We start from the raw sequence: 26,171 nt of genomic DNA on the forward strand, positions 1-26,171 counted from the left end.
ACTGCGCCTGCGCGGCGTGTGGACGCCACACGCTCCCGGAAGTGGGAGGTGTCCGCTCGAGTTTGTGTGGCCGCCGCCGCGGGAACGCGAGCCCGGTAATTTTTCAACGGAGAAAGGCGAGGCTTTCGGGCTTGGCCGAGTGAGAGTGAGCGAGTGTCGGGCTCCGGCAGCTCTCTCCTTACGTGACAGCCGGCATGGAGCGTGAGCGGAGCAAACAGCCTGGCAGCGAGGCCGTGGCTCCCGCGCGGCTGGAGTCGCCCCGGTCCGAGTGTGGGGAGGAGCCGCGGAACCCGAATCCTGAGGTGAGTCCGCCGCGCCCGTTCGTCGGTGCCCGGCCCTTCCGGACTCCCGCGCCCCTGCCTTCTAGGCTGTTCCGCAGAAACGTCAGCCTTTCGACTCCCAACCCCGGCCGCTCCCCCGTTCCCATCCCCGGCGCCTTTCCTCGGGTTGGTTGTCTCCAAGCCCCCTGTCGCCCGAATTATCCTCTGGCAATGTGATGTGAGGAAATAGTCAAGACGAGAAGTGTGTGAACTGTAGTTTTAGAAGTTCTGGGGGGAATTCTGCTCTAAATACTCAGGGCACGCTGTTGCTGTAGTCATTCTGTCTAGCCCTTTTAGGTAGGTTATGTTTTTAAAACTCGCACCATACGCTCTAGGCGTGTCATTTCTAGGACCCGAAGTCCATTACCCTTCCCCCGCCCCCCAGCCTTAACGGAGGGTGATTGCACCTATTATCGGAGCTTTTTGCCCATTTGCTACTATTTCATATAGATATTCTACACGACCGCTTTTCGTAGTGATTTTGACAACTCATTGGTAGAACCCCGTACGGAGCAGAACTGTAAAGACGGCCTCAAAACTTTCTTGTTCATCTCATTTGGCAGGTATACATTATTGGTGACTAGCGCTGCAGATTGTAAATAATCCTAATGCTGAAGTTGGCCCATTTCATTTGAGTAACGTATGTTGAGCACTTCATAGAGTGGGTACTTGCACGAGGCTTCCTTGTTCTTAACTCTTCCATCAACAGCCAGTTCTCCAAATAGCAGCTAGAATGATCTTTCAGTGACATGAATCTGATGTGTTTTTCCCCATCTTAGTCTTCAGTTGGCTGCCCGGCAGGACCTGGCTCCTGCCTCCGTTGCTGACTTCTTCCCTTTTGCTGTCACAGCCCTTAGCTTCATGGGTTCTTTTATGGTGGATAGTCTTTCTTCTTAAGCATCTCTGATGCTCCCTTTGTTCTGCACGACCTTCTTTTGGGTTTTTTGCATAGCTGTCCCATTCTTCTTAAGATACACATTCTGAAAGGCCTTGGATGCTGCCTCTCTCTAACGAACCTCTTTTCCACCCACCTCCCTCTTCAGGCTGAGATGCTGTCAATAACATCGTCATGTAAGTTGGCTTAAAAATAATTGGATGTACTTCAGTATATTTTGAAAGTCTTCAAACTTTGAGATATAGCAACATAAGACTTAGGTCTGTGTTCCAAATTGGTTTTAGTGACTCATAGTTGTTAAAAACTTATTGTTGGATACTATTTTTTTTTTAACGTTTATTTATTTTTGAGAGAGAGAGAGACAGAGCGTGAGTGGGGGAGGAGAAGAGAGAGAGGGAGACACAGAATCCGAAGCAGGCTCCAGGCTCTGAGCTGTCAGCACAGAGCCCTCCCCATGCGGGGCTCGAACTCACGAACTGCGAGATCATGGTCTGAGTGGAAGTTGGCCACTTAAACCGACTGAGCCACCCAGGCGCCCCGTATTGTTGGATACTATTAACAGTTTTGTTTTCCTATCTCAGGCAAGCAAAGTATTTTGTTGGAACATTGCTAAATCCATTTTCATTATTCCTAATGTCAGTTGTTTTTGTAAACTGATAGGTATTACATTTTCACAATTTTAACCAAGTAAGTACACCTTTAATCAGAACTCTTCTTTTAGAAGAATTTTAATCAGGCTAAATTATACTTCTAAGGTTTTTTTGTTTTGTTTTGTTTTTTAGCGTGTAGTTGCAGAGGCTGTTTGTTTCATAGGTAACGCAGTTTTTTTGGCGATCATATATGAAAACATTTCCAAAATAACTATTTTCAAAATATTCTTGCTACAGAGAAAAGTTTCTTTTGATAAGCAGTTATCTTTTTATCTCACTGTTAAAACCTTTTCTTTCATGTTGAAATAACAAGTTGTGTTGAAAGGAAAACCTTTTAAGTTTCAAGCTATTAATCCCTTTCTCATCACAGAAAATGACAGCAATTTTGGAATACCTGTCTTGCAAAAGAAAATGTGTAAGTCAACTTTAAGTACAAAAGCGTGGTAAGATAGTAAGCCTCTTTTTGGTATAAAAGTTTTTCATAGTCACTTCCCATACTGTATATGTTCTCTTATTTGAGATCATATAAATTGTACAGTCATTTATTTGAATACAGAAAAATTGCAAAAGGTCACAATACTTTGAAAGTGAATATTCCTCCCCATAATATGGAATCTGCCCACACTTTTCTCATTATATGTCTGGTACTTTATGTGACCTGTGACAGGTGGACATAGACATTGGGGAGGATGTCATTGTCAATCTATTGTTTAGTAAAATAATTATGCATTTTACTAGATTTATAGTACATGCGGGTTTTTAATATTTTCTTTTACTCCTTAATGGGTTGACTTTAGCAACCTTCTTCAGAAACCATTAGTGTAGACCTTAAATTTGGGAGCAGACACTGATCACTGAGAACCAGACCTTCACGTGCCCTGAGCTTCATTGAAAGAGCTAGAGTTGGACCTGGGAGAGGAAGCAGATCTTCCTTTACAGAAATCATGATTTACAGCAGATTTAAGAGACCTTAGTGTTATTTTGGGTAATTTTTGTAGCTGCAGTTTAAAATTTTTTTTTTTGGGACAGAGAGAGACAGAGCATGAACGGGGGAGGGGCAGAGAGAGAGGGAGACACAGAATCGGAAACAGGCTCCAGGCTCTGAGCCATCAGCCCAGAGCCTGACGCGGGGCTCGAACTCACAGACCGCGAGATCATGACCTGGCTGAAGTCGGACGCTTAACCGACTGCGCCACCCAGGCGCCCCATGTAGCTGCAGTTTTAGATAAGAATTAAGCAAGTGAATCAGAGAGCGGACTTAGCCAAAGAATAAATTTGCTTAAATTGACTGAGCCATCTGTTTTGGTAGACAAACTGTTACTCATTGTTGACCTAAATTTTAACCCGACTGAAGATGAAGTTTAAAATTCACCATAAGTTTAAAGACAAAAGATAAATTATCCTGATTAAATTCTAGTAATAAAGTAGCCAGGTATTGTAAATTTAATGTATTATTGAAAACTAATTACTTCCATAGCTTTAGTAAAGTTTTTTAACCATTTGTCAACAAGGAATTTCAGTATAGTTATTCTTCAGTATATGGACAATTTACACATTGGGATTTCTGATCTCTTCCTCTGAAGACATAGGAATAATTCTTGAGTGCTCTAGCACAGTACCTAGCATTACATTTCTAGTAAATGTGTGTTGTATTAAACACACATTTGAGAGCTTTGAGCGAGAAATAGTCCCTGAACGTTTAGGATTAGTGCTAAGTCAGGGAATTTGGCCTGTCCATGGTTATCCCCTCTTAATCTGTAATTAGTTCTTATGGGGACAATGTAGTAAATTATGACTAAATTAACAGACTAATATGGATTAATGCTAAGTACCAAAGTTTTTTTTTTTAATTAAGTTTATTTTCTTGTTACTGAGTGTTTTTTTTTTTTTTTTTTTAACGTTTATTCATTTTTGAGAGAGAGAGTGTGGGGTGGGACAGGAGTGGGGGGAAACCACCGCAGGGCTTGAACCCACGAACCATGAGATCATGACCTGAGTTGAACTCAGATGCTCAACTGACTGAGCCATTCAGGCACCCCAGTACCAAAGTCTTCTTGAAAATTCTGGAGCATACCTAATATTTGTAACATTGCATGTGGAAAATTGTTAGCTTATAAATGGAACTTTGAAACTTGGCATATTAATAACTTTGGACTACCTGTGGAGTGATTACAATTGAGTTCAGTTTTTTCTTAACACAGAGTTTGACTTAAGGAGAGGAAAGATTTATGATACACTAACTGTAGTTCTCCTGAATAATTGGTATACATGTGGGTTTGGGAAATTGTGTGTTTTGAAGCTGAATACATTTCCTTCTTTGCTTGGGGTTCTAAGGGATTATGAACTAGGTTTCTGTATAGTCCCTTTTGTTTTTATATTGGTCAGTTTTGTTAACTTAGTGAAATGAAGTGAGGTTAAAAAATTCTGAGGATGTCACTGACTTATACATGCACAATGTTGTAAAAGTTCTTTTAAAAATTGGTTTGTTTAGAAATTTTAGAATGTTTGTGAAAAGGTCTGTTCTGTAGTCTATGATGGTAATAAAGATCCCATTAGTAGCCATGGTGGTATGGTAGGTGGCATGGTGTTGGGAGTCCAATACACATAATCTCATTTAATCCTTATAATAACCTTGTTTAAATACTGTTTACCATTACCAAATACCAAATGCGACTTGGAATAGTTATTATTCTTTATTTTATAGATAAGGAAACTGAAGATCAGAGGCTAGTAAGTAACTATTCACGGTCATGCTGCTAGTAAATGGTCAGCTGGGGCTCTGTAGTGAAGTGCTCCCAGCACCGGTGCTATTTTTATTTAGCTTCATTTCCTTTAAGAAATCTCATGACTCAGAAGAGAGCAGGGTAAATTGTATTGGAAACATGTCTTCTTTCTATGCACTTTTCGTTGAACATGTAGTAATGAATAGGCCTCAGGAGTTTGAATCTTTAAGATGTTTGTATTAATTATAAGCTTATCTATATGTATATATTTTTTTTTTGGTAGAAAAAGCAACAATGTAGATTTGATGGCCAAGAAACCAAAGGATCTAAGTTCATTACCTCCAGTGCAAGTGATTTCAGTGACCCAGTTTACAAAGAGATTGCTATTACGAATGGATGCATTAATAGAATGAGTAAGGAAGAACTCAGAGCTAAGCTTTCAGAATTCAAGCTTGAAACCAGGTAATTAACAATAACTTTTTAAAAATACAGAAGTAGTATATGCTTATCCTAGAAAATCTTGAATACACTGAAGAATTAGCCAATCATCTGTAATCCTACCATAAAGAGATAACCATTATTAACAATTCACATAGTAGCTACAATTTTCATTCTTATAAGTGAATCTCTATGTGCACCTTTGATTATTTATGTCAGTCTCTTGGCCAGTAGGCTAAGAGTGCTGAGTCGACAACCGTGAGTATTTTGACAGTCTACCTACCAGCAATGTACAGAAGTAGCTATTTTATTATACTAAATATATTTAAAATTTTTTTAGTTGCTCATTTGGTTGATGGTTAATTACATCTTACTGAGATTGGATATATATATATTTTATTTTGTCCACTTGTGTTATTTTTATAAAGAGGGTTTCTTTGAAACCAAGTAATTTAAAAAAATTATTCACCTTTCAGGAAATATGTTTTTTTCTGTTTTAGCTTTTAAAAATATGCAGAATGATAGCATGCATTATATTGAACTGGATATTGAATGAGAAAACAATGCAGCTTAGCCAACTCTGTGTGTGTGTGTATATGTGTGTGTATCTTCTGTGAAGTGTATACACTCTCTGTGTTTAGTAAATTTTTGCAAAACAAATCACTTTATGTTGACTTGGAGCTTGGAGTAGGAATGAATGACCTTTGGAATGCAGAATTTTTATAGTTAATTGTCAGCATCAAGAAAAGAATGGACTGCATGTGGTAGGTGAAATGGTTATTGTTTCTGGGTCCTCATTATCCTTTTTTTCTTATAAGCAATATTTATCCTCTGTTTTAAAGTTAATTTATTTTTTTGAGAGTGAGATAGAGCATGAGTTGGGGAGGGGCAGAGAGAGAAGAAGAGAGAGGATCCCAAGCAGGCTCTGCACCATCAGTACAGAGCCATACGCAGGGCACGAATCCACGAACTGTGAGATCATGACCTGAGCCGAGATCAAGAATTACTCAGGTGCTCCCATTTTGGTAATTTAGAAAATCTCAAGCAAATAAACATATTAAAACATTCTGTCTTAAAACAACAAACTGGTTAATTATCAATATTCTCATGAATAGGATTCTTTTTCAGTGGTAGTTTGGGAAGGAAAGTAAAAGGTTAAATTAAAAAAATGTTTTAACGTATTTATTTTTGAGAGACAGAGACAGAGTGTAAGCAGGGAAGGGACAGAGAGAGAGGGAGACCCAGAATCCGAAGCTGGCTCTAGGCTCTGAGCTCTCAGCACAGAGCCCGACATGGGGCTGGAACCCATGAACTGTGAGATGATGACCTGAGCCAAAGTCAGCGACTCAACTGACTGAGGGCCCCCAGGTGCCCCTAAATTTTTTTTTTTTTAATAGTTATTAGTGATGTGTCGAAAATACCTTAGTTGTCACTGCACACTGGCTACAATTTAGGTCCTTTTATTTTTACTGCCATTTTGTATTTGTAAACCATTAATAGGACTCAAACAAGTAACACTGAAGGAAGTCTGAGCACTAGTCATGACTTTTAATTTTTAGAAGAAGTGAAGTACATACTGTTTGAAGTACGTGACCACCATTACCAATGATTGTTATCTACTTAGAACAATCTTTTCTCCACCCACCATTTGTAGAACATGTATTTTGAAAATATCTGTAATCTTCTAAATAAAATTCTATCCATGGTAGATTAAGAAACCTGCTTCCAATTAAGAACCTATTGAGTATGGCTGTTCTTCTGGACATGGTTTACACTAGGGTATCTTCCAAATGAGGTTTCCTAGCTAGTAGACATTCAACTTTATATGCAAGGCTCATAATGCTTTCTTATTCATATGGGTATTTTAGTTGTCTAACCTATAAAAACCAAAAAGAAAGACAGCATAAATATTCCATTTACCTGAATTTTCTTACTCTGAAATTTGTGTTTGGCCTGTAGAATAGTTCAACATTAATTTCAGTTGTTGTATTATGTATATCATTTTGGTATAAGGCAGTATGGCTATATAGGCAGTGTATGCTAACAAAGTGTATGGCTTGAAATACCAGTATAGGAGAAATGCTCTTATGTACTACAAAAATGAAAAGTTACTTCTGAAGGAAAATATTCTGTGTTACATTTGATTTTAATTCTTTGCTAACTTAGCCTTAAGTCTTGCTTTCTTTACATTTATTCTAGTTAATATTTGCTAAATTATGCTGTGACTGCCAGTTCAGTCCTTTGCCAGCAGTTAAGAGTTCAGATTTTTGATTGTAAAACTCATCTAAGAGTTAATTTTCTTTTTCTTTCCTTAGAGGAGTAAAGGATGTGCTAAAGAAAAGGCTGAAAAACTATTACAAGAAGCAGAAGCTGATGTTGAAAGAGGGCAATTGTGCTGACAGTTACTATGACTACATTTGTATCATTGATTTTGAAGCCACTTGTGAAGAGGGTAACCCACCTGAGTTTATACATGAAATAATTGAGTTTCCTGTGGTTTTACTGAATACCCATACCTTAGAAATAGTAAGTGAATTGTTACATTTTGATTTTTCATTTTTAGCAACAACTATTCTGGTGTTCTCTAGTAGAGCAGGGATCTCATTTGCTATTTTTTTTTTTAATTTTTTTTTTTTAACGTTTATTTATTTTTGAGACAGAGAGAGACAGAGCATGAACGAGGGAGGGTCAGAGAGAGGGAGACACAGAATCTGAAACAGGCTCCAGGCTCTGAGCTGTCAGCACAGAGCCCGACGTGGGGCTCGAACTCACGGACCGCGACATCATGACCTGAGCCGAAGTCGTTCGCTGAACCGACTGAGCCTCCCAGGCGCCCCTCATTTGCTATTTTAAAGCTAGAATTAGAATTTAAAAGTGGGCTGTTGGCTCTTGTTGTGTACTATGTATCAGCTTGATTAATAGAAAAGCTGTAATGAAATAATTTCAGAGGCTACTTCTCTCCTTTTCCAGGAGCTAAAATTACATTGTTTTTTCTGTTTGGTTAGAACACATATCTGGCTGGACATCAGAATCTCTTAGGGAGTTAAAAAAAAAAAATGCCTGGCCCTCATCCCAGAGATTCTCATTTAGTTGTTCTGTGGCCCCTGACATCAGCATGTTTTTAAAGCTTCTCAGTTGACATGCAGTCAGGATTAAGAACCACAGCTGTGGATCCTATAGGCTCTGATCTCTAAAAATGGCAAATTACAGAAATTGCCTTTCAACTTAGAACTGGCCGTCTTTCTGGTGAAAAGTTTAGGGACATATGGCACTCGTAACCTTGGCTTTGAGCCATATAATATATTGGCTCTGTACTATTGGTTATCACTGTCCTATTGGTTCTGGAAATCGGAAGGAGTTCTCCAAAACACTACTATTTGCCTTGTAAAATCTGAGCAAACATATCATAACATCTCATCTATCTAAAAGTTACTTCTCTTCCATCGCCAGTAGCCACCAAAATGTTGGGAGCAAGTATAAAAGGCTTGTGTATAAAAATGCATACATTTTTTTCTTAGTGTTATTCAAAATCTCTTTTAGTTATAATCAGCCTGTTTATATAATTTCCTTGCCCAAGGAAGATCGAAGTCCATAAATTAAAAGGAAAAATGACCGCTATGACTGTAATAGTCTTGCATAACTCACTAGATTCCACTTTTTCTTTCTTACCCAAAGATATTGCTCTAGCCTTTCTCTTCCCTCATTGAGACATGAATGACTTATTGCTTTTTACTGTATTGTTCCCGTCACATACGGACATGTTATTTTTCACACCATAAAAAGCTTTTACTCGATTCCACTTCCCTGCCAGCTACCCCATTTCTTTGTTCTTTTCTGGAAAATATCTTTGAGAAAGTTAGGTACTGCTGTTTCCTCCCATTCTCTCTTAAACTCGCACCACTGTGGGTTTAAGTTAGGTCTTCAATCCTATCCCTCCACTAGCATCATTTGTTAGTGTCATCTCTGACTCTCATCTAAATGCTGGTATAATTGACCACTCTGTCCTTGAAATATTTGCTGCAGGTGACCGCCAGTACACCTCATTCTCTTAATTCGTCTCCATCCTCATTGGGCTCCCTTCCAGTTTCCCTTGCTGGTTCCTTCTTTTCTTCATAGCTCCTAATATTGGATGCCCCAGGGTTCAATCCTAGGTCCTGTTCTCCCTACAGATCCTCTCCCCTAATCCCATCCACTTTCAAAGCTTTTAGAAACTGTCTGTATGCTAATGACTCCCAACTGTTTATTTTCCACCTGGACATCAATCCCAAATCCAGGCAGCTTATGTAATATCTCTGCTTGGACATTTAAACAGATCTCTTAACATGTCCCAAAGTGAATTTACTCTCCACCTGTTGTGTGTTCAGCTTTCCCTAGCTTGAGTGATGGCAATTCTTATTTACTCAGTTCAGAAACCTTGGAATCATCCTGGACTCCTCTGTTTCTTCCCATCACACATCCAGACCAACTCTGGTTTGCTCTGCCTTCAAAATTCATCCAGAACCCAGCCACTTAACTGCATTCCTGTGACTCTAGTCTGAGCCCCAATAATTTCTTGTCTGGATTTACTGCATTCACCATCGAACTGGTCTCTGTTTCTGTCCTTGTCTCCTAAAGCGAGTCTCAACATAGTGTGCGGAGTGGCCCTTATAAAATAGAAGCCATTTTCCTTCTTTGGCTCTTTTCCATCTTCCCTTCAGTGGCTCTTCTTTTAATTCAGAAAAAAGCCATATTCCTTAACATGATCTGGCCTCTCACCACCTCTGATCATGCCATATTGACCTGCTTGCTGTTTCTCAGAGATACCAGGCATGTTCCACCCCCTCACCTCCAGGGCTTTAGTTCTAATTCCTTTCTTCCAGAAGTCTTGCTGTTTATTCCTCCCTCCTACACTCCCTCTCTTCTTTCCAGTCCTTCCTTGGTTCTCACCTTCTGCATAAAGGTGATGATCTATTTAATAGTCTAGCTGAAACCATCCCCCACACCCAATTTTTCTGATCCTGCTTATCTGCTCTACTTTAATTTTTAATTCCCCTTATCATTTGATAACTTACTATGTAATCTGCTTAAGTGGTTGCTAAATATTTGCTCATCGAGTGCATAATTCTCTGTGGTAATCATTCTGATAGAAGTGAATGAAGTTTTTTATTAATGGTATATTTGATACTACCTGCTTGTATTGAGAAGGGAAGTTGCAGCATATTTTTGAAAGATTTTCATTGAAAATTGTGAAAATATTGATACTTAAAAGGATAGAGCCTTCATTTATCTGAGAAATTCAGTTAAGTGGACTTTTTCTTTCTGCAATGCATTTGGTAAGTAAAGAGCATCTAACTTTTAAAGTTCAGACATTCTTTGCTGTTGTTGAATGTTGCCCTTTGACAAGAGTTAACCTTTACAACTCATTGGCTTAATGTACTAATGTGAAGAAAGAATTTATTAGGAAATCAAACATTTTTCTTAATTTTTTGAGTCTTCTGTCACACAAAAGTCTTTTTCTCTGTATCTACCTAGTATTAGCGATTGCTGCCTTTAGGCTTCAAAATTGTCCTTAAGTTTTAAGAGTGACGTAGCATGTTGTTTAGGGAGGCAGTGTTGGGCTAGAGGAGAAAGCGCTTGGAGGTCTGAGCTTAATGGTAACAGTACTGGCCTTGTGAGCTCACAGACTTGTTGGGAGCAGATGAGAAGGCAAGCGTGAGAGCTTCTCAAAGAGGATAAAAATGGCTACAAAAATATAGTATTCTTGCTCTTTAAACTACTACATCTCATGTAGTTCAATTTTGATTATTAGATTTCAGTTTAATGGAATCAACATAAAAATAAAGACTATTCAAGAGTAAATGAGAGAGCAGTAATCTAGAACTAATTTATTATAACTAAAGATTGGCATTTTTTTCAAAGAGTTTACTATTATTTAAAAAGCTGGTAGCATCTTGAAGTTGAGGTTACATTATTAAGCTTTACAGTTTCAAATAGTACAAACAAAATTATCAACATTTTGCTTCTCAAGATAATGTGTAAACTGGTTTGAAGGCTTGCTTTCAGATACTTGTTTTATCTTAAAAAAATTTAAACTATGAAGCATAGTTAAAATTAGAGTGCTTTGGGAGTAGAGAATTATCCTGAAGTGGTTAAAATTTAGAAAGGGTTATGTCATAAGCACCTATAAAATTATAGTCTCCTGTGGCTTAATATTTCATGTACCTTGTGTCATGTATCTGAAGTCATAGAAAATACTTTAACTTGCTCTCCTTTCCTTGTAGGAAGATACATTTCAGCAGTATGTGAGACCAGAGATTAACACCCAACTTTCTGATTTCTGCATCAACCTAACTGGAATTACTCAGGTTCTAATTCTATGTTCTTTTTTCTAGAGTTTGAAAGAGGTTCTGAAATTAGGGTTGTATTTCATAGTTTAAAAAATTATTATTATAAACAACGTACTTACTTGATAAAGATTTTCCATATTATAATATGAAAAAAGTAGGAAAGCAAATTTTATACCTGGTAAAATCTTTCTAGCCTTTCCTCTTAAGGATTGGCAATGATGAATCTAAAGGTTTAATTTTTTTGATCATTGGTAGAATAATTGTTACCATGCTGGACTTGGAAGTTTTAAAATGTATCTGTTTATAACCTGACCTTCTATATAGGTTAATGTTTTATTAGGTCTCTGATCTTTTTATTGTGTTCTAATATGTTAGGGCCTTTGTTTAGTTAGTTCCCTTATTCATTTATTCATTCACTCAACAAGTATTTGAGTGCTTCCTGTAGTATTTGCCAAGGTACCTGGGACACAGAGATAGTTAAGTCAGTCTCCTCAGGTCACTCAACAGTCTGTATTCAGGAGGACAGACAGACTAAACCAGTGAGTGGTGACAATATTGTTAAGACTAATGAGCAAGTCGTTGTTTTATCAGGGTAGTATGGTCATCTTATGACAGAGGGAATGGAGGGCTGTCCTGTGCCAGACTTCCTCAAGTTAGTGAACTTGGGCTGAATCATGATAGGTCAATAGGCAGGAAAGAATGGCTGGGCATTTCACGTGTGCATGGTAGGACTGTCAGTAGTTGGGGATGGTCAGGTGTGCATGAGCTAGTAAGAAAGTGGTCAAAAATACAGCTAAAGTGGTAGAAAATACAGCTACAGTGGTAGGCGAGGGAGGCCAGGTCATGAAGAGTTCGTGTGTCTTTTTATCCTGAAAGCCTTGGGGAACGTTTGCAGGATTTTAAGTACGGAAGTGATGTGACGATCAACTGAGGAAGCTCAGTCTGGCAGCGGTGTGTTATCTGTTGTGGAAAGATCTGAGCTTTGAGATAGGGAGACCGTGTTGGAGGGCTGTGGCTTGTAGCTGGGAGATTTCCCTTTTCTCCACTCCAGAGAATTAGTCAGCCACTAGGTTGAGGCCTTAAAAAAAGGAGAACCACTGGGGATGATCTTAAATCTTCATTTGGGGAGGATTGTAAACAGTATCTTAAAAATGCAATGTTAGGTGGATCTCAGCCAAGGAAATCACGTAGAGTTTAAAATATCATAGATGAGACTTTCTCTTACTGTTCCTTTCTCTTCAGCGTTTGTGTCTGAGTATTTGTAGGACTACATGTAGCTACTCTGATTTTTGTATATTTTACTTTTATATCCTCAGGATCAGGTAGACAGAGCTGATACCTTCCCTCAGGTACTAAAAAAAGTAATTGACTGGATGAAATCGAAGGAGTTAGGAACAAAGTATAAATATTGCATATTGACAGATGGGTGAGTATTTAGCAAAATTATCTTTTGTAATTTCCTTTTTAAAGATAAAAGATGTTCATGTTCATTTAACGTTCAGAATAACCACAAAAAGTATTATTTACTGATAGTTCTGGGGTCTCCCACAAGAGACCATATTTTTCTTCTCACATTCTTATTTCTACTTAAACTTTGAATCCTAGGGACCAAAGAGAGGAGGGAAAGTAATGGTAACAGTCTAATCCAGAACTAGAAGACTAGGGAAGGATAAGTGTTAATGTGTAAAACTAAAATGACCTTTTTATCATGACACTTCCTTGCTCAAAGAAGTCCCAAATCTTCAGTCTGGCTTTCAAGCCAGACCTGAAGCCTGTGTATCCCAATCCACCTGCCACTCTTTTCCACTGTGGTCATGCTGGCCCATGAACCATATGGTGTGTCCTTTGTGCACTTTTTCATGCTTTTCTTCTACTAGAAGGCTCTCTTCCTTTACTACTTTATTAAGCCCTTCTGTTTTACTATGCATACTTCAACTCATACTGATTTTTGGTTTTTTTGGATGTCTCATAGGCTTTATATATGTACCATTTGTGTTGGCATCTAAATATTCTGATAGACTTAAACTTTATTTATGTAAGACTTATGTGTGCAGGGTGATTAAAAATCCTTTCAGGGTAAGGACTTGGGCTACTTGATATAATCTTCCATAATGCTTACTGTAGTCTGAACTCAAAATTTTGTGTCCTCAAAAAGCATTTGTTAGATGAAAAATTTAGAGGGAAGATCAGAAAGATTAAAACAAGGATTACAGGCATTGTGCCAAGGCAGCTCCTAAAGGATAGTGCTATTAAGATTGAAGAAGAAAGTCCTAATCGACTTCTGTTTCAAACTGTGGACAGATTGCACACTAAAATGGAGATGTCACTTACATAAAGGGTTTAGTGACCCTTACATAGGAAAAAAGCACTGAGTGTAGTCACATTATAATTGTGTTTAAAAGTAGAAATTTGGGAAAATGTTGATGGACCACTTTAGAAATCTGTTGATTTTGAATGTGAATGAGCAGTGTGCCTTCCAAAGCATATAGGTGTTTCTGTCATAACACAGTATGTGTGATTCTGTAAAAACCTCACATTTTGGGACATAGCTCATACCTCCAGAAATAATTTGGACCACGCAGGCAAGCAGTTCACATTAAGTGGAAGTTGCCTCAGAGGATATTACAAATGCACAGAAGCAATAGGATCCTGGGGACAAGCACTCGTTTTTAATTTTTTAATAATATACTTGAAAGTACTGTTGGCAATACAGCAGCTGAGTTGAGAGTTTTTTCTTTCCTGCTGAGGGTTATAATTTTTACAGCTATTGTTCCGATTCCTTTTTTCCTAGGAAAAACCATGTACAAACCAACACAACGTCCATATTGTACAATCAGTATTTTCCTACTTAACTACATAAGTTGATTAGTGTTGTAGAAACATATGCTGTAACACAACAAATTGTATTCTAACCCCTGAATAGCTACTTTCTTCTCTTTGAAATATTTTGTTCATTTGTTTTGTTTCAAAGCACACCCTCAAAGAACTTCCTAATATGATAAACTTGCCATTAAAAGTAAGCTTAGCAGAATTATTTTTGGCTTATGAAAAAATAATTAGCAACATAGAAGTCTGCCCAAGTAATCAGAACCATGAAAATGGTCATGATGAGCCTAGTAAGAATTAGTCAGTGTGTGAGAAAAATTTAATATACCTGACTTGTACTTTTCTTTGTTTTTTTAAAGTTTATTTTTGAAGTAGTATTTTGGAGGTAGAGAGGTTAATTTTGTAAGTTTGATATATGTGAATATCAGCAAGAAAGGGGATGTATAAATCAAAAACAAATAGAATGATTTTACTTGTAAGAACAGTATGGTATTTATTTCATTGTTTTTCACCCCTGTTTTTGATTTTACAAGTTCGTGGGATATGAGTAAGTTCCTGAACATTCAGTGCCGGCTAAGCAGGCTCAAATATCCTCCTTTTGCTAAAAAGTGGATCAATATTCGCAAGTCATATGGGAACTTTTACAAGGTAAAAATTTTCATTTTATTGATTATATTGCTCTTGATAAACTTATTACATTTTGCATGTACATCACATTGTGTTTTACTAGGTGCTTTTCACAGGAAAAGGCAATATACGTATGTTACTTACTATCTAAACATGAATATGATCATGATCTTATGAATTTAGAAAGTTGAGCTGTTTTTCTTTAAATCTATTACCATTATTTGAATAGGTTAACTGTATATACATGCTCTTCAGTAACAGAGGTTTGAAACCATAGGGGTATTTAATGTGTGAATTGTTTGTGGAACAAATGCTCCCCACTGAAATTTAATTTTATCAGAGTTAATGCATAGGTGTAGTGTAAATTTTTAAAAGTAGTATTACAAGGCTTATGACAAGTGGCAGTCATCCACTCTGGCCCTTACCGGCACTGGTTCCTATTCTCCTAAGGCAGACAGTTTCAACTTTTTGTAGCTCTTTCTTCCAATATTTACCTTCATACTTCTAAATGATAAGTTAATGCTATTTGTTGAATTTTCGGTTTGAGGTATCTCTTGAGTTCCTGCAGTGGAAGATGAAGATTTAGCTCTGTGAAAAAGCCACAGTACCTGCATGTCCTTCCCCTCTGTGTGTCTTCCTAATTAGTTACATTATCTTTGTAATCAAATTATTACTAGGTGCTTCTGTTCTTATAACACTAGAGACTTCACAACTTCTCCCCAGATTTAACAAGTGCCTCCTTCAGTCGATATCCTATTACTTTCCGTTCAAACTGTAGACTGCTCCCCAGTACTCAGAACACTCAGGTGCCCTCCAGTGTTCGTTCTCTCTCTCTCTTTCTCTCTCTCTCTTTCTCTCTTTCTCTCTCTCTCTCTCTCTCTCTCTCTCTCCTTTTTCCTTGGAGATTACCTGCCTGGAACTTTTAATCCTGTTCTAATTTGAACTTTTTGTTTTTCAGGCTTTTTCTAAAATCATCCTAGGAGATTTTTCTTTTTCCTTGCTTCTGCATCACATATAAGACCTTGTGCTGTCTTCTTTCTTCCTTTACAACCTCATTTTGATGAAGCACATCCTAGTTTCTTGAGAAAAGGCGCTTTCCCTTAAAAACATTTTTTGTGGTTTTGACATTTTTTAAAGCTGAGAAGTGTACATACAGAAGACTGGAGTTTTTTTTAAAGTGAAATCCCTTGTAACTTCCGCTCACTCAACCCCTTTTCTTCTTCCCAGAGCCCCTACCCCACAGTCCATACTTTCATGGAAATCACTTTCTTGTTTTTCCTTACAGTTTTACTGTTTATATGTACATCCGTTATACTTTTGCCTGTTTTTGAACATGTTTTAGCATCGTGCTGGCTGTATTGTTCATTTTGCTTTTTTCCCCGGCATTATGTTTGAGATTCATCGATGTCATGTATGTAGCTGTTGTTAACTTCACTGCCATGTAGAATTTCATTGTATGAATATCAGGAGTTTGTTTATCTGCTCTATTTGGCTGGTCATTTGGGGTTGTCTTCTGGGGCTTCTTTGCGCTCATTTCTCTAGGGTATAAACCTACGAGTAGGATTGCTTGTTGTAGGATATGTGCATCATTGATGTTAGGTAATGCAAAAATAGTTTTCTGAGGGGGTTGTACCAATGTGCACTCTCTCCAGAAGAGTAGATGAGTTCATAATTGCTCCACGTCTTTGCCAGCATCTGGTGTTGCCAGACATTTTAAGTGTTTATAAATCTGGTGGATGTGGGATGCCATCTCATTAAGGTCCTAATATGCATTTGTTTAATTGCTTTTCAGGTTGAGCTTGTTTTCCTACAACTATTAGCCATTTGAGTTTATTTTGTAAAGTTCCTGTTTAAATCTTCCCATTTAAAAAAATTGAGTAATCTGGGGCGCCTGAGTGGCTCAGTCAGTTGAGCATCCGACTTCAGGTCATGATCTCGTGATTTGTGGGTTCAAGCCCCACATTCTGCTCTGTGCTGACAGCTTGGAGCCTGGAGCCTGCTTCAGATTCTGTGTCTCCCTCTCTCTCTTCCCCTCCCCCACTCACCTGCACGCCCTCTCAAAAATAAACATTAAAAATTGGGTAGTTCTTCTGTAACTGTAGATTATAAATTGTGGTTGTGTATAGATATTAATTTTGGATACTAGTCCTTTGATTATATTTGGTGTTTTTTTACTGCTTTGTGAATTTAGCTTTTCACTCATTTTATGATTTTTCAAAAAAACTTTTTTTATGGAAAATTACAAATGTATACAAAAGTTGATAGGTATAATGAACCCTCGTTACCCAGTTTTAATAGTTATAATCTCATGGCTAACCTTGTTTCATCTGTATCTTCACCTGCTTACCCCTTTCCTTACTCTATTGCAGCAGATCTCAAACTTTATTTTCATTTGATCTGTAAACATGTTGTTATGTAATTCCAAAAAATAAGGAATTCTTTTGAAAAGCATAACCACCATACCATTATCACACAGAAAAACCAACAGGAATTCCTTAATGTTCTCAAATAGTCATAAATATCATAGTTTTCTTTTTAAATTTAATTAGTTTTTTAAATTGAAACATAGTCGATATTGATGTTATATTAGTTTCAGATGTACAACATAGTGATCGGATAGTTTAGTACATCACCCCCTGCTCACCATGATCCATGTTACCATCTGCTAGCATACAGGCTTATTACAGTGGTATTGACTGGTCCCCGTGCCGTGCATTTCATCCCTGTGACTTCCTTTATACTTGGGAGTTGGTACCTCTTAGTCTTCTTCACCTTATTTTTTTCTTCTACCTTTTGTGTTTTGAATCAGAATAAGGTCCACACATTTATAGTTGGGAGACATGTCTCTTAAATTTTTTAATCTCTAATTAAATTCCTTTTCCACCTGTTTTTCTCTCTAACAATTGTTTTATTTTATTTTTAAGGAACAACCATTTGTCCTGTAGGTTTTCCCACTGTTTGCATTTTGCTAATGTGATAATTCAAATGTGTCTCTATGCTTTGTGTTTTACGTAAATCTGTAGGGTCTTGGTCATCTTTAGGCCCTTTTTTTTTTTTTTTTTTGCTGTGCCTCAGGTGACAATGCATTCTTATATTAGGACATCTTTCTCAAACCTTTATTTATTCCAAGGATAATTATTAATAATTTAATAATTAAGCCATTACATAATTTTTAAGTCTGCATAAAAATATCTATTGTTCACAATACATTAGAGTGTTCAGAAAGTTGCAGATGTATTAAGGCAATAACGTTGCCAGTGCTCTTTTTTTTTTTTTTTTTTTTTTTAAGTTTATCTTTGAGAAATCGAGACAGAGTGGGAGAGGGGCAGAGAGAGAGACACACACAGAATCTGAAATAGGTTCCAGGCTCTGCACTGTCAGCACAGAGCCTGATGTGGGGCTTGAACTCATGTGCTGTGAGATTATGACCTGAGCTTAAGTCAGAGGACCAACCGAGTGAACCACCCAGGCTCCCCACTCTTTTCTTTTTAATACATTTTTTAAAGTTTATTTATTAATTTTGAGGCAGGGGAAGGGGCAGAGACAGAGGGAGAGAGAATCCCAAGCAGACTCTGTGCTGTCACCACAGAGCCGAATGCTGGGCTCGAACTTATGACCATGAGATCATGGTCTCAGCTGAAATCAAGAATCAGATGCTTAAGCAACTGAGCCATCTAGGCACCCAACCAGTGCTCTTTTGAGTAGAGAATAATATTCCTTTGTGGATCTGTATATGTTGACCAGTTTATTAGGCTGCTCTTTTCTATGTGGATTTCTTCTGTTCATAAATTTATTGACTGTGATGTCAATTAGTGTAAGTTGAGGAAACTTAACATTTATCTTTTTAAAATGTTTCCTTCTCTGCCAACCCCCCCCCCCCCCCCCCCCTTATCCAAGCAGGCCTAAAAGTCTTAGCACAAATTTTTACTATATAGGAGTCTAACAATGTATGGTCTTTGGCAAGTACAAAGTATTCTTTTTTCCAGGGGCACCTGGGTGGCTCAGTTGGTTAAGTGTCTGACTCTTGGTTTCGGCTCAGGTCATGATCTCAGGATTTATGAGTTCAAGCCCTGACTCAGACTCTTCGCGGACAGTGCAGAGCCTGCTTGGGATTCTCCCTCTCTCTCTCTGTCCCTCCCCTGCATGTGTGCTCTTTCTCCCTCTCTCTCAAAGTAAATAAACTTAAAAAAAAAAAAACAAAAAAAAAAAACCAAGTATTCTTTTTTTTCTTTTTTAAAACCAAAAATTACTCTTTATCCAGCCTTTCTTAGGAGTGGAGATAGATAGATCTCTAAATTTGAAATTAATCTCTTTCATTTTCATAAATTAAAAAATTCATAAGGCAAACATAATACTTTTCTGTTTAATAACTGGCTGAAACTTAAAGTGGGTTTGAGTTTTCTATGAGTAGGCTGAAACAATATGGATACAAATACAGCCTACAGACACAATTTTATACAAGATTTTGGAAAATAAAAAAGCTTATTTCTGCGTGGCATGATCAGACTCAAGTGTAGGTTTAACTCACAAAATTATGCAGGCATGTTAGTTTTTAATATCCTTTGTAGTTCTTTATACACATTAAATGTCATTTTTGAAATAAAAGGATGAAGCACATTGGTAAAGTGATAGCTGTTTGTTTTCATTCTTTTGTTTTTGTCTTTCTTTTTCCTGTACAAATACTCAGTTCTGGTTAGGATTTGAGACAAGCTTGCATGGATTTCGTATTCCACTGAAATGAGACAGCTTCTGCCCTCGCTCTTCATATTGTTAAATAAGAAGAGGTTTATTACACACATAAAAGGTTGAAAGCTGCAGTGAAATATTCGTTGCTTTTCTGTGAATGACTGGACCCTCTTCTTTGGCAGAAATCCACAACTATTCTTTTTTTCTTTTCAAATTTATTTATTTTGAGAGAGAGAGCACAAGCAGGGGAGGGGAAGAGAGAGAGGGAGAGAGAGAATCCCAAGCAGGCTCCTCACTGTCAGCACAGAGCCCGACTCAGAGGTTCAGTCTCACAAACTGCAAGATCACGACCTGAGCCCAAATCAAGAGTCAGACGCTTAACCAACTGAGCCACCCAGGCGACCCTAAATCCACGACTGTTCTAAAGGCAGATCAGTAAATCTCTTCTCTAGTGTACAGACTGTACATTACAAAGCTCTTTTCAAAGTGAAGTTCTGTGGCTGAGCAGAAGATTCTGAGAAAGGGTTTTTTTACCTAGTCACCCTCGGGTGTTGAAAGGGAGGAAAAATACTGTCTAATTTTCTACAATTTGTCCAGATGGCTTACATTAAGTCTTAAGACTTGCTAATAGCTTTTCTCACTGTCAAGTCTAAGCAAAAGTGTGAACATTGGCAGTTTTTTTGCAATATGATTTTCCCAAAGATTCACTTTTCCTTGAAATCCAAGAATCTTACCACTTGAAGGTAAGGGTTTTCTCCAGGGTCTTACGGGTACTTGTTGAATTAGTTCATGTGATGAAAATGTCTAGGCTAGTTTCTGCAGCTCTTCTGCAAACCAGTCAGCAATTTTTGGCCTACCACTTTCCTGCCATTCACCTTCCAAGTCAGTCACCGTGCTGAGAACTTCTTGCCAGGCCAGAGAATGTGTGAGGTTTATGTGCTCTTTACCCAGGTTCTCACACAGCTCTTCAGTTTTAGACAGGATTGAGTGAATTGGCCCTTGTTTAATAGAGCTGATAATTTGTTTGGCACAATCCCTGATTTTTCATGTTACCTCTGATTTATTTTGTGGTAAAATAGGCATAGCATAACAATATGCACCATTTTGACCATTTTAACTGTACAGTTTAGTGAAGGATGGACATTCATATTGTCATGCAGCCATCACCACCATCCATTTGCAGAACTTTTTCATCTTCCAAAACAGAAACTCTATACTTTTTAAACAGTGACTCCCTGTTGCCCCTTCCTCCAGCCCCTGGCAGCCACCATGCCACTTTCTCTGTGAATTGTACCGCTCTAGGTACCTCATATAAGGGAATCTTCTGGTATTTGTTTTTTTTGTGACGGGCATATTGCACTTAGTGTAATGTCTTCAAGGTTCGTGTGTGCTATGGTAGGTGTCAGAATTTCCTTCCTTTGTAAAGCTACGTGATAATTCCATTGTTTGAGAAGTTCTTTCCTTTTGAAGGCTGAATAATATTTCATTATATTTTTAGACCACATTTTGTTTATCCATTCATCTGTTGATAGACAGTTGGGTTGCCTCCACCTTCCGGCCATTGTGAATAATGCTCCAGTGAACATGCAGGTGCAGATAACGGAGTTCTTTGGGTATATACCTAGAAGTGGAATTAGATCATACAGAAATTCTATGTTTAATTTTTTGAGGACCTCCCAAATGGTTTTCCGTAGTGGCTGCCCCATTTTACATTGTCACCAGCAATGCACAGGGGTTTCAGTTTTTCTGTATCCTTGCCAGCACTTATTTTCCATTTTCTTTTTTTCTCTTTTTTATGTTTTTTTATGTTCTGAGGCAGGGGATATAGAGAGAGTGTGCACGCTCCACTGGGAGAGAGCAGGAGAGTGGGGGGTGGAGGGTGGAGGGTGGAGTGGGGGGTGGGGGCAGAGGATCCAAAGTGCGCTCTGCGCTGACAACACAGAGCCCGACAGAGGGCTCGAACTCACAAACCCTGAGATCATGACCTGAGCCAAAGTCTGACACTTAACCAAATGAGCCACCCAGGCACCCCTCTTTTTATATTTTTAAATGATGGCTATGTAATGGGTATGAAGTGGTATCTCACTGTGGTTTTGATTTGTATTTCCAGAATGATTAGTGATGTTGAGCAGTTTTTCGTGTGCTTATTGGCCAGTTGTATGTCTTTGGAGAAATGTCTGTATAAGTCTTTTTGCCCATTTTGAAATCATGTAATTTTTTTTTTTTATTGTTGAGTTTTAGGAATCATTTGTATATTCTGGATATTAATCCTTTTTCAGATCTATGATTTCCAAATATTTTCTTCCATTCTGTGGGTTGTCTTTTGCTATTGATAGTGTGTCCTTTTATATACAAAAGTTTTAAATTTTTATGAAGTCCAGTTTATCGAGTTTTTCTTTTGTTGCCTCTGCTTTTGGGTGTCATATCCCAGAAACCATTGCCAAATCCAATGTCATGTAACTTTTCCCTTAGGTTTCTTAGAATTTTGTAGTTCTGACTCTTTCTTAGGTTTAGTCTTTGATCCATTTTGAGTTAATATTTTGCTAGTGACTATACTGAATTTGTAGATTGTGTTAAGTATTTCTGATTATTTAGCAATATTAAATCTTTCAATTTATGAACATGTCTCCCCATTTAATGTATGTTGTCTTTAATTTCTTTCAGCAACATTTTGTAATTTTCAATATACAAGTCTTTCACTTCTTTGGTTAAACTTTTTTATTTATTTTTTGCTACTGAAATGGAATTTTTTTATTAATATCCTTTTTGGATTGTTTATTATTGGATAGAAATACAACTGATTTTTTAAGTTTGTTTATTTTGAGAGAGAGAGAGCACGTGCAGGCATGAGCAGGGGAGAGGGAGAGGGAGAGAGAGAATCCCAAGCTGACAGCGCAGAGCCCTATGCAGGACTCAAACTCATGAACCGTGAGATAATGACTGAAATCCTGAGTCAGACACTTAACTGTCTGGGCCCCCTGGGCTCCGTGCAACTGATTTTTTGTGTGCCGGTTTTGTATCCTGTGACTTTGCTGTCTTTGCTTATTAGTTCTGACAGTTTTTTGGTGGAATCTTCAGAATTTTTTAAATAAAAGATCACGACACTTGCAAACATAGATAACTTCTTCCTTTCCAGTGGAGATGCCTTTTATTTTTTTTTGCCTACTTATTCTGGTTAGAACTTCTGATACTGTTTTGAATGGGGAAAGTGGGCATCCGTATCTTGTTCCTGATCTTAGAGGGAGAGCTTTCGGTCTTTTCACCATTGAATATAATGTTCACTATAAATTTTTTATATATGGACTTTGTTATTTTGAGGTAGATTTCTTCTCTTCCTACTTTGTTGAGAGTTTTCAACATGAAAGGGCGTTTAATTTTAGCAAATGCTTTTTCTGCATCAATTAAGATGATCATGTGTTTCTTTTTCCCTTCATTCTGTCAGTGTGGTTTGTTACATTGGTTGATTTTTGTATGTTGAACCATCCTTGCTTCCTAAGACTAAATCCCACTTGTTCATGGTGTATAATCCATTTAATATGCTGCTGAATTTGGTTTGCTGGTATTGTTGAGGATTTTTGCATCAGTATTTATGAGGGATATTGATCTGTAGTTTTCTTGTAGTGTCTTTGTCTGGCCTCCATATCAGGATAATGCTAACCTCATCAAGTGATTTAGGAAGTGTTCCCTCTTCGGTTTTTTGCAAGAGTTAGAGAAGGATCAGTGTTAATACTTCTTTAAATGTTTTTTAGAATCTACCAGTGAAGCCGTCTGGTCCTGGGCTTCTCTTGGTTGGGAGGTTTTTGATTACCAACTCTGTCATCCTCCTTACTTATTGTAGGTCTGTTCAGATTTCCTGTTCCTTAACAATTCAGTCTTGGTGGGTTGTGTGTCTAGGGATAGTCCATTTCACCTAAGTTGTTCAGTGTGTTGGAAAAATTATTTTTGGAAGCACATTTTCTAGGTGATATTTAGTGAAAGGACCAGAAGGTGATAATTCCAGCTAAGGATAATTAATGATGTTTATCATGGTTCTTTTATATCATTTACTTTGTGATTCTCCCAATAACCCAGTGAGTAAACAGGATAACTATTAGTCTTATTTTATTTTTTAAAGTTTATTTTTGAGGGAGAGAGCACACACGTGAGTGGGGGAGGGGCAGAGAGAAGGAGCAAGAATCACAAGCAGGCTCCACGCTCATCACCTAGCCCAACCTGGGGTTTGATCTCACGATTGTGAGATCCTGACTGACCTGAGCTGAAATCAAGAGTCAGGTGCCTGACTGAGCCACCCAGGTGCCCCTACTCTTATTTTACAGATAAAGAAGCTGAAGCCCCAAGATGTTTAGGTGACATAGCTATACAGACTACAGAATGTAAAACTTAACAGATCTTCCCAGTACTGATATACAGAAGGTAGAATGGTGCTTCTCAAAAGTGGAGGGGCATATTGAAATTTGGGGTGTGAGATTTTTATATTTATCAAATATTTAAATAAATTTAAATATTTATATTTAAGTAGGTTGAAAAGTATCACATAATGTCTTTCATTCTTGATCTTCATCATTGTTTTTTTAAGTTTATTTTTGAGAGAGACGGAGACAACGTGAGTGGGGGAGAGGGAGAGAGAGAATCCCAAGCAGGCTCCGTGTGGCCAACACAGAGCCCCATGTGGGGCTCGAACTCCCAAAACCACAAAATCATGACCTGAGCCAAAACCAAGTCAGACACTCAACAGCCGCCCTGATCTTTATTGTCTTTAGTCATAGAAAGGCTAGATTTTTTTCACTGTATCCACTGAAGGAGTCTATCAAGTAAAATAACACATTACGGTAAAATACCATACAAAAGAATATTTGAGTTCAAATGGTAGAGCTTTAACTTAGATGTCTAAAACAATACATTTCTCCACCTCCGCCCCCCTCCCCAGGGAAAAAAAAAAAAAAAAAAAATAATAAATAAAACAATACATTTCCTTTCATAAATGATTTGTCAAATTACAAAACTAGATTCTTTAGATGTCTTGAGGATTCTGTCTGTTTATATGTATTTTCATCTATAACTTCATTTTTTTAAGCTCTGAAGGTTTGAATTATTTGCTCCATTTAACCAAGAGTATTTGCCCTTTGCCTAACTTTAACTATTACTGTTAATTTTCAGTTTCTTATTTTTCACAGTGATTTATAGAATACTAAAGAATTATTTACTAAGCTATTTATTTTTCAGGTTCCTAGAAGCCAAACCAAATTAACAATAATGCTTGAAAAACTAGGAATGGATTATGATGGGAGGCCTCACAGTGGTCTTGATGACTCTAAGAACATTGCCCGAATAGCAGTTCGAATGCTTCAAGATGGATGTGAACTCCGAATTAATGAGAAAATGCATGCAGGACAGCTAATGAGTGTGTCTTCTTCGTTGCCAATAGAGGGCACTCCAGCTCCACAAATGCCACATTCTAGAAAATAACAACATTTTTGCCCTTTGCCCATGGATCATTCACTCTAACTGGAGTTGCTACAAAGAGGTAGCAGATGAATACTTATTGAATTAGTCATGCAGTGCAAAATTTGAGCACCTTAAACATTTAAACTCTTACTACAGTTACAGTTATATATAAATGTATGTGAACAGATTCTGTGGAGAGGGCGTATTGAATTTTTTTGTCACCAGCACTTTTAATATGAGCAGTATTTGTTACACAGTAACAGTTCCTGCTTAGAAGTGAATTTTGTAATTTAAGGTGTCCAAGATGTGTCCCTTTTGGTTTTAAAATGCGAACGCTTTATTGGCTCTTCCCTTGAATGTCCTACCTTACGGATATTAAAATATATAATGTATTTCTACATTAACATCATTAGATCAAGTCATTTCTTACAGTGCAGAAAAGATTGGAAGGCCTTATCTAGCCTTTGGGTTTTAAGAATATCATAGTCCTTTTGATTTTTGAAATCTATGTGTGAAGTTCACCTGTGCATAGTGAATTTCATAAGGTACTTGGTACACGTACCTGCCCACATTTCTTTTCAGTTTATAATTGGAAGACTTGTGTGTTAGATTATAGGGCCTTGTTAAAAGTTCAGTTACTGGTGAGATTAATGGAAAGTCAGAGGAAAATACCATTTAAAAGAGTTTAAGGGCTGTACCTCAAACTTTGTAACATATAAACATATCAGTGGGTTTTTTTTAACTTGGTTTTTTGGTTCCCCTCCCTCTTGTGACATATATCTGCCCTAATTCTTAAATCTAAAAGACCATGCTTTGAAATAGACTAAAAATAAGGGTCACCACTTAATTTTGCATTTGTATTCAACACTATGAGTAAGGTTAATAAAGTCAAATAATGGTTTTTAACATCTTATGTTTTTATTAAAAGTTGATTTTACATAGTGAGTACCACTGTTAATTCTTAACTAATTCTAAAAATGTAAGTGTGTTCATGGGGTTGAAAAAGCAACTTTTATCTCGAAGCTAAAAATATTTTCTGAATTGAATTTCCCCCTATAGCTTTCATGGAACAATTTACTTCTTTTCTTTTACTTTCTTTTAGTAATTATGATGCCACTTTATTTTAATGATTTACATATTAATTAAATGAATTTTGTAGAGGCTTCCAATACTGGTGATTGGAAAAAAGGAGGCATTTTTCTCAGTCTGAGAATTGTCTCCAGAAAACTATAGAA

General features: G+C 37.5%; 1 protein-coding gene across 3 annotated transcripts; it reads left to right on the forward strand.

The window, feature by feature from the left end:
• Positions 1–25,844, forward strand: ERI1 (exoribonuclease 1). 3 transcript variants are annotated; one of them, XM_045455694.1, is made up of 7 exons: positions 1–302; positions 4,872–5,050; positions 7,342–7,552; positions 11,287–11,370; positions 12,669–12,778; positions 14,712–14,826; positions 24,715–25,844. In XM_045455694.1, the coding sequence occupies exons 1-7, from the start codon at positions 195–197 to the stop codon at positions 24,955–24,957; spliced, it is 1,050 nt and encodes a 349-aa protein (XP_045311650.1). In that variant the 5' UTR covers positions 1–194; the 3' UTR covers positions 24,958–25,844. The 3 variants fall into 3 exon arrangements, with proteins under 3 accessions (XP_045311650.1, XP_045311659.1, XP_045311655.1); XM_045455703.1 differs by lacking the exon at positions 1–302 and adding an exon at positions 1,374–1,391; XM_045455699.1 differs by lacking the exon at positions 1–302 and adding an exon at positions 2,258–2,280.
• The last annotated feature ends 327 nt before the right edge of the window (positions 25,845–26,171 follow it).

This window comes from Leopardus geoffroyi, chromosome B1 (assembly GCF_018350155.1).
Source record: "Leopardus geoffroyi isolate Oge1 chromosome B1, O.geoffroyi_Oge1_pat1.0, whole genome shotgun sequence".
Taxonomy (NCBI): domain Eukaryota; kingdom Metazoa; phylum Chordata; class Mammalia; order Carnivora; family Felidae; genus Leopardus; species Leopardus geoffroyi.

Bases quoted from the DNA above. Each gene is read 5' to 3' on its own strand.
- ERI1 (XM_045455694.1), top strand. From the start codon at position 195: ATGGAGCGTGAGCGGAGCAAACAGCCTGGCAGCGAGGCCGTGGCTCCC. The intron at 5,051-7,341 runs GTAATTAACAAT...TTCTTTCCTTAG, and splicing joins GAATTCAAGCTTGAAACCAG to AGGAGTAAAGGATGTGCTAA. The intron at 7,553-11,286 runs GTAAGTGAATTG...CTTTCCTTGTAG, and splicing joins ATACCCATACCTTAGAAATA to GAAGATACATTTCAGCAGTA.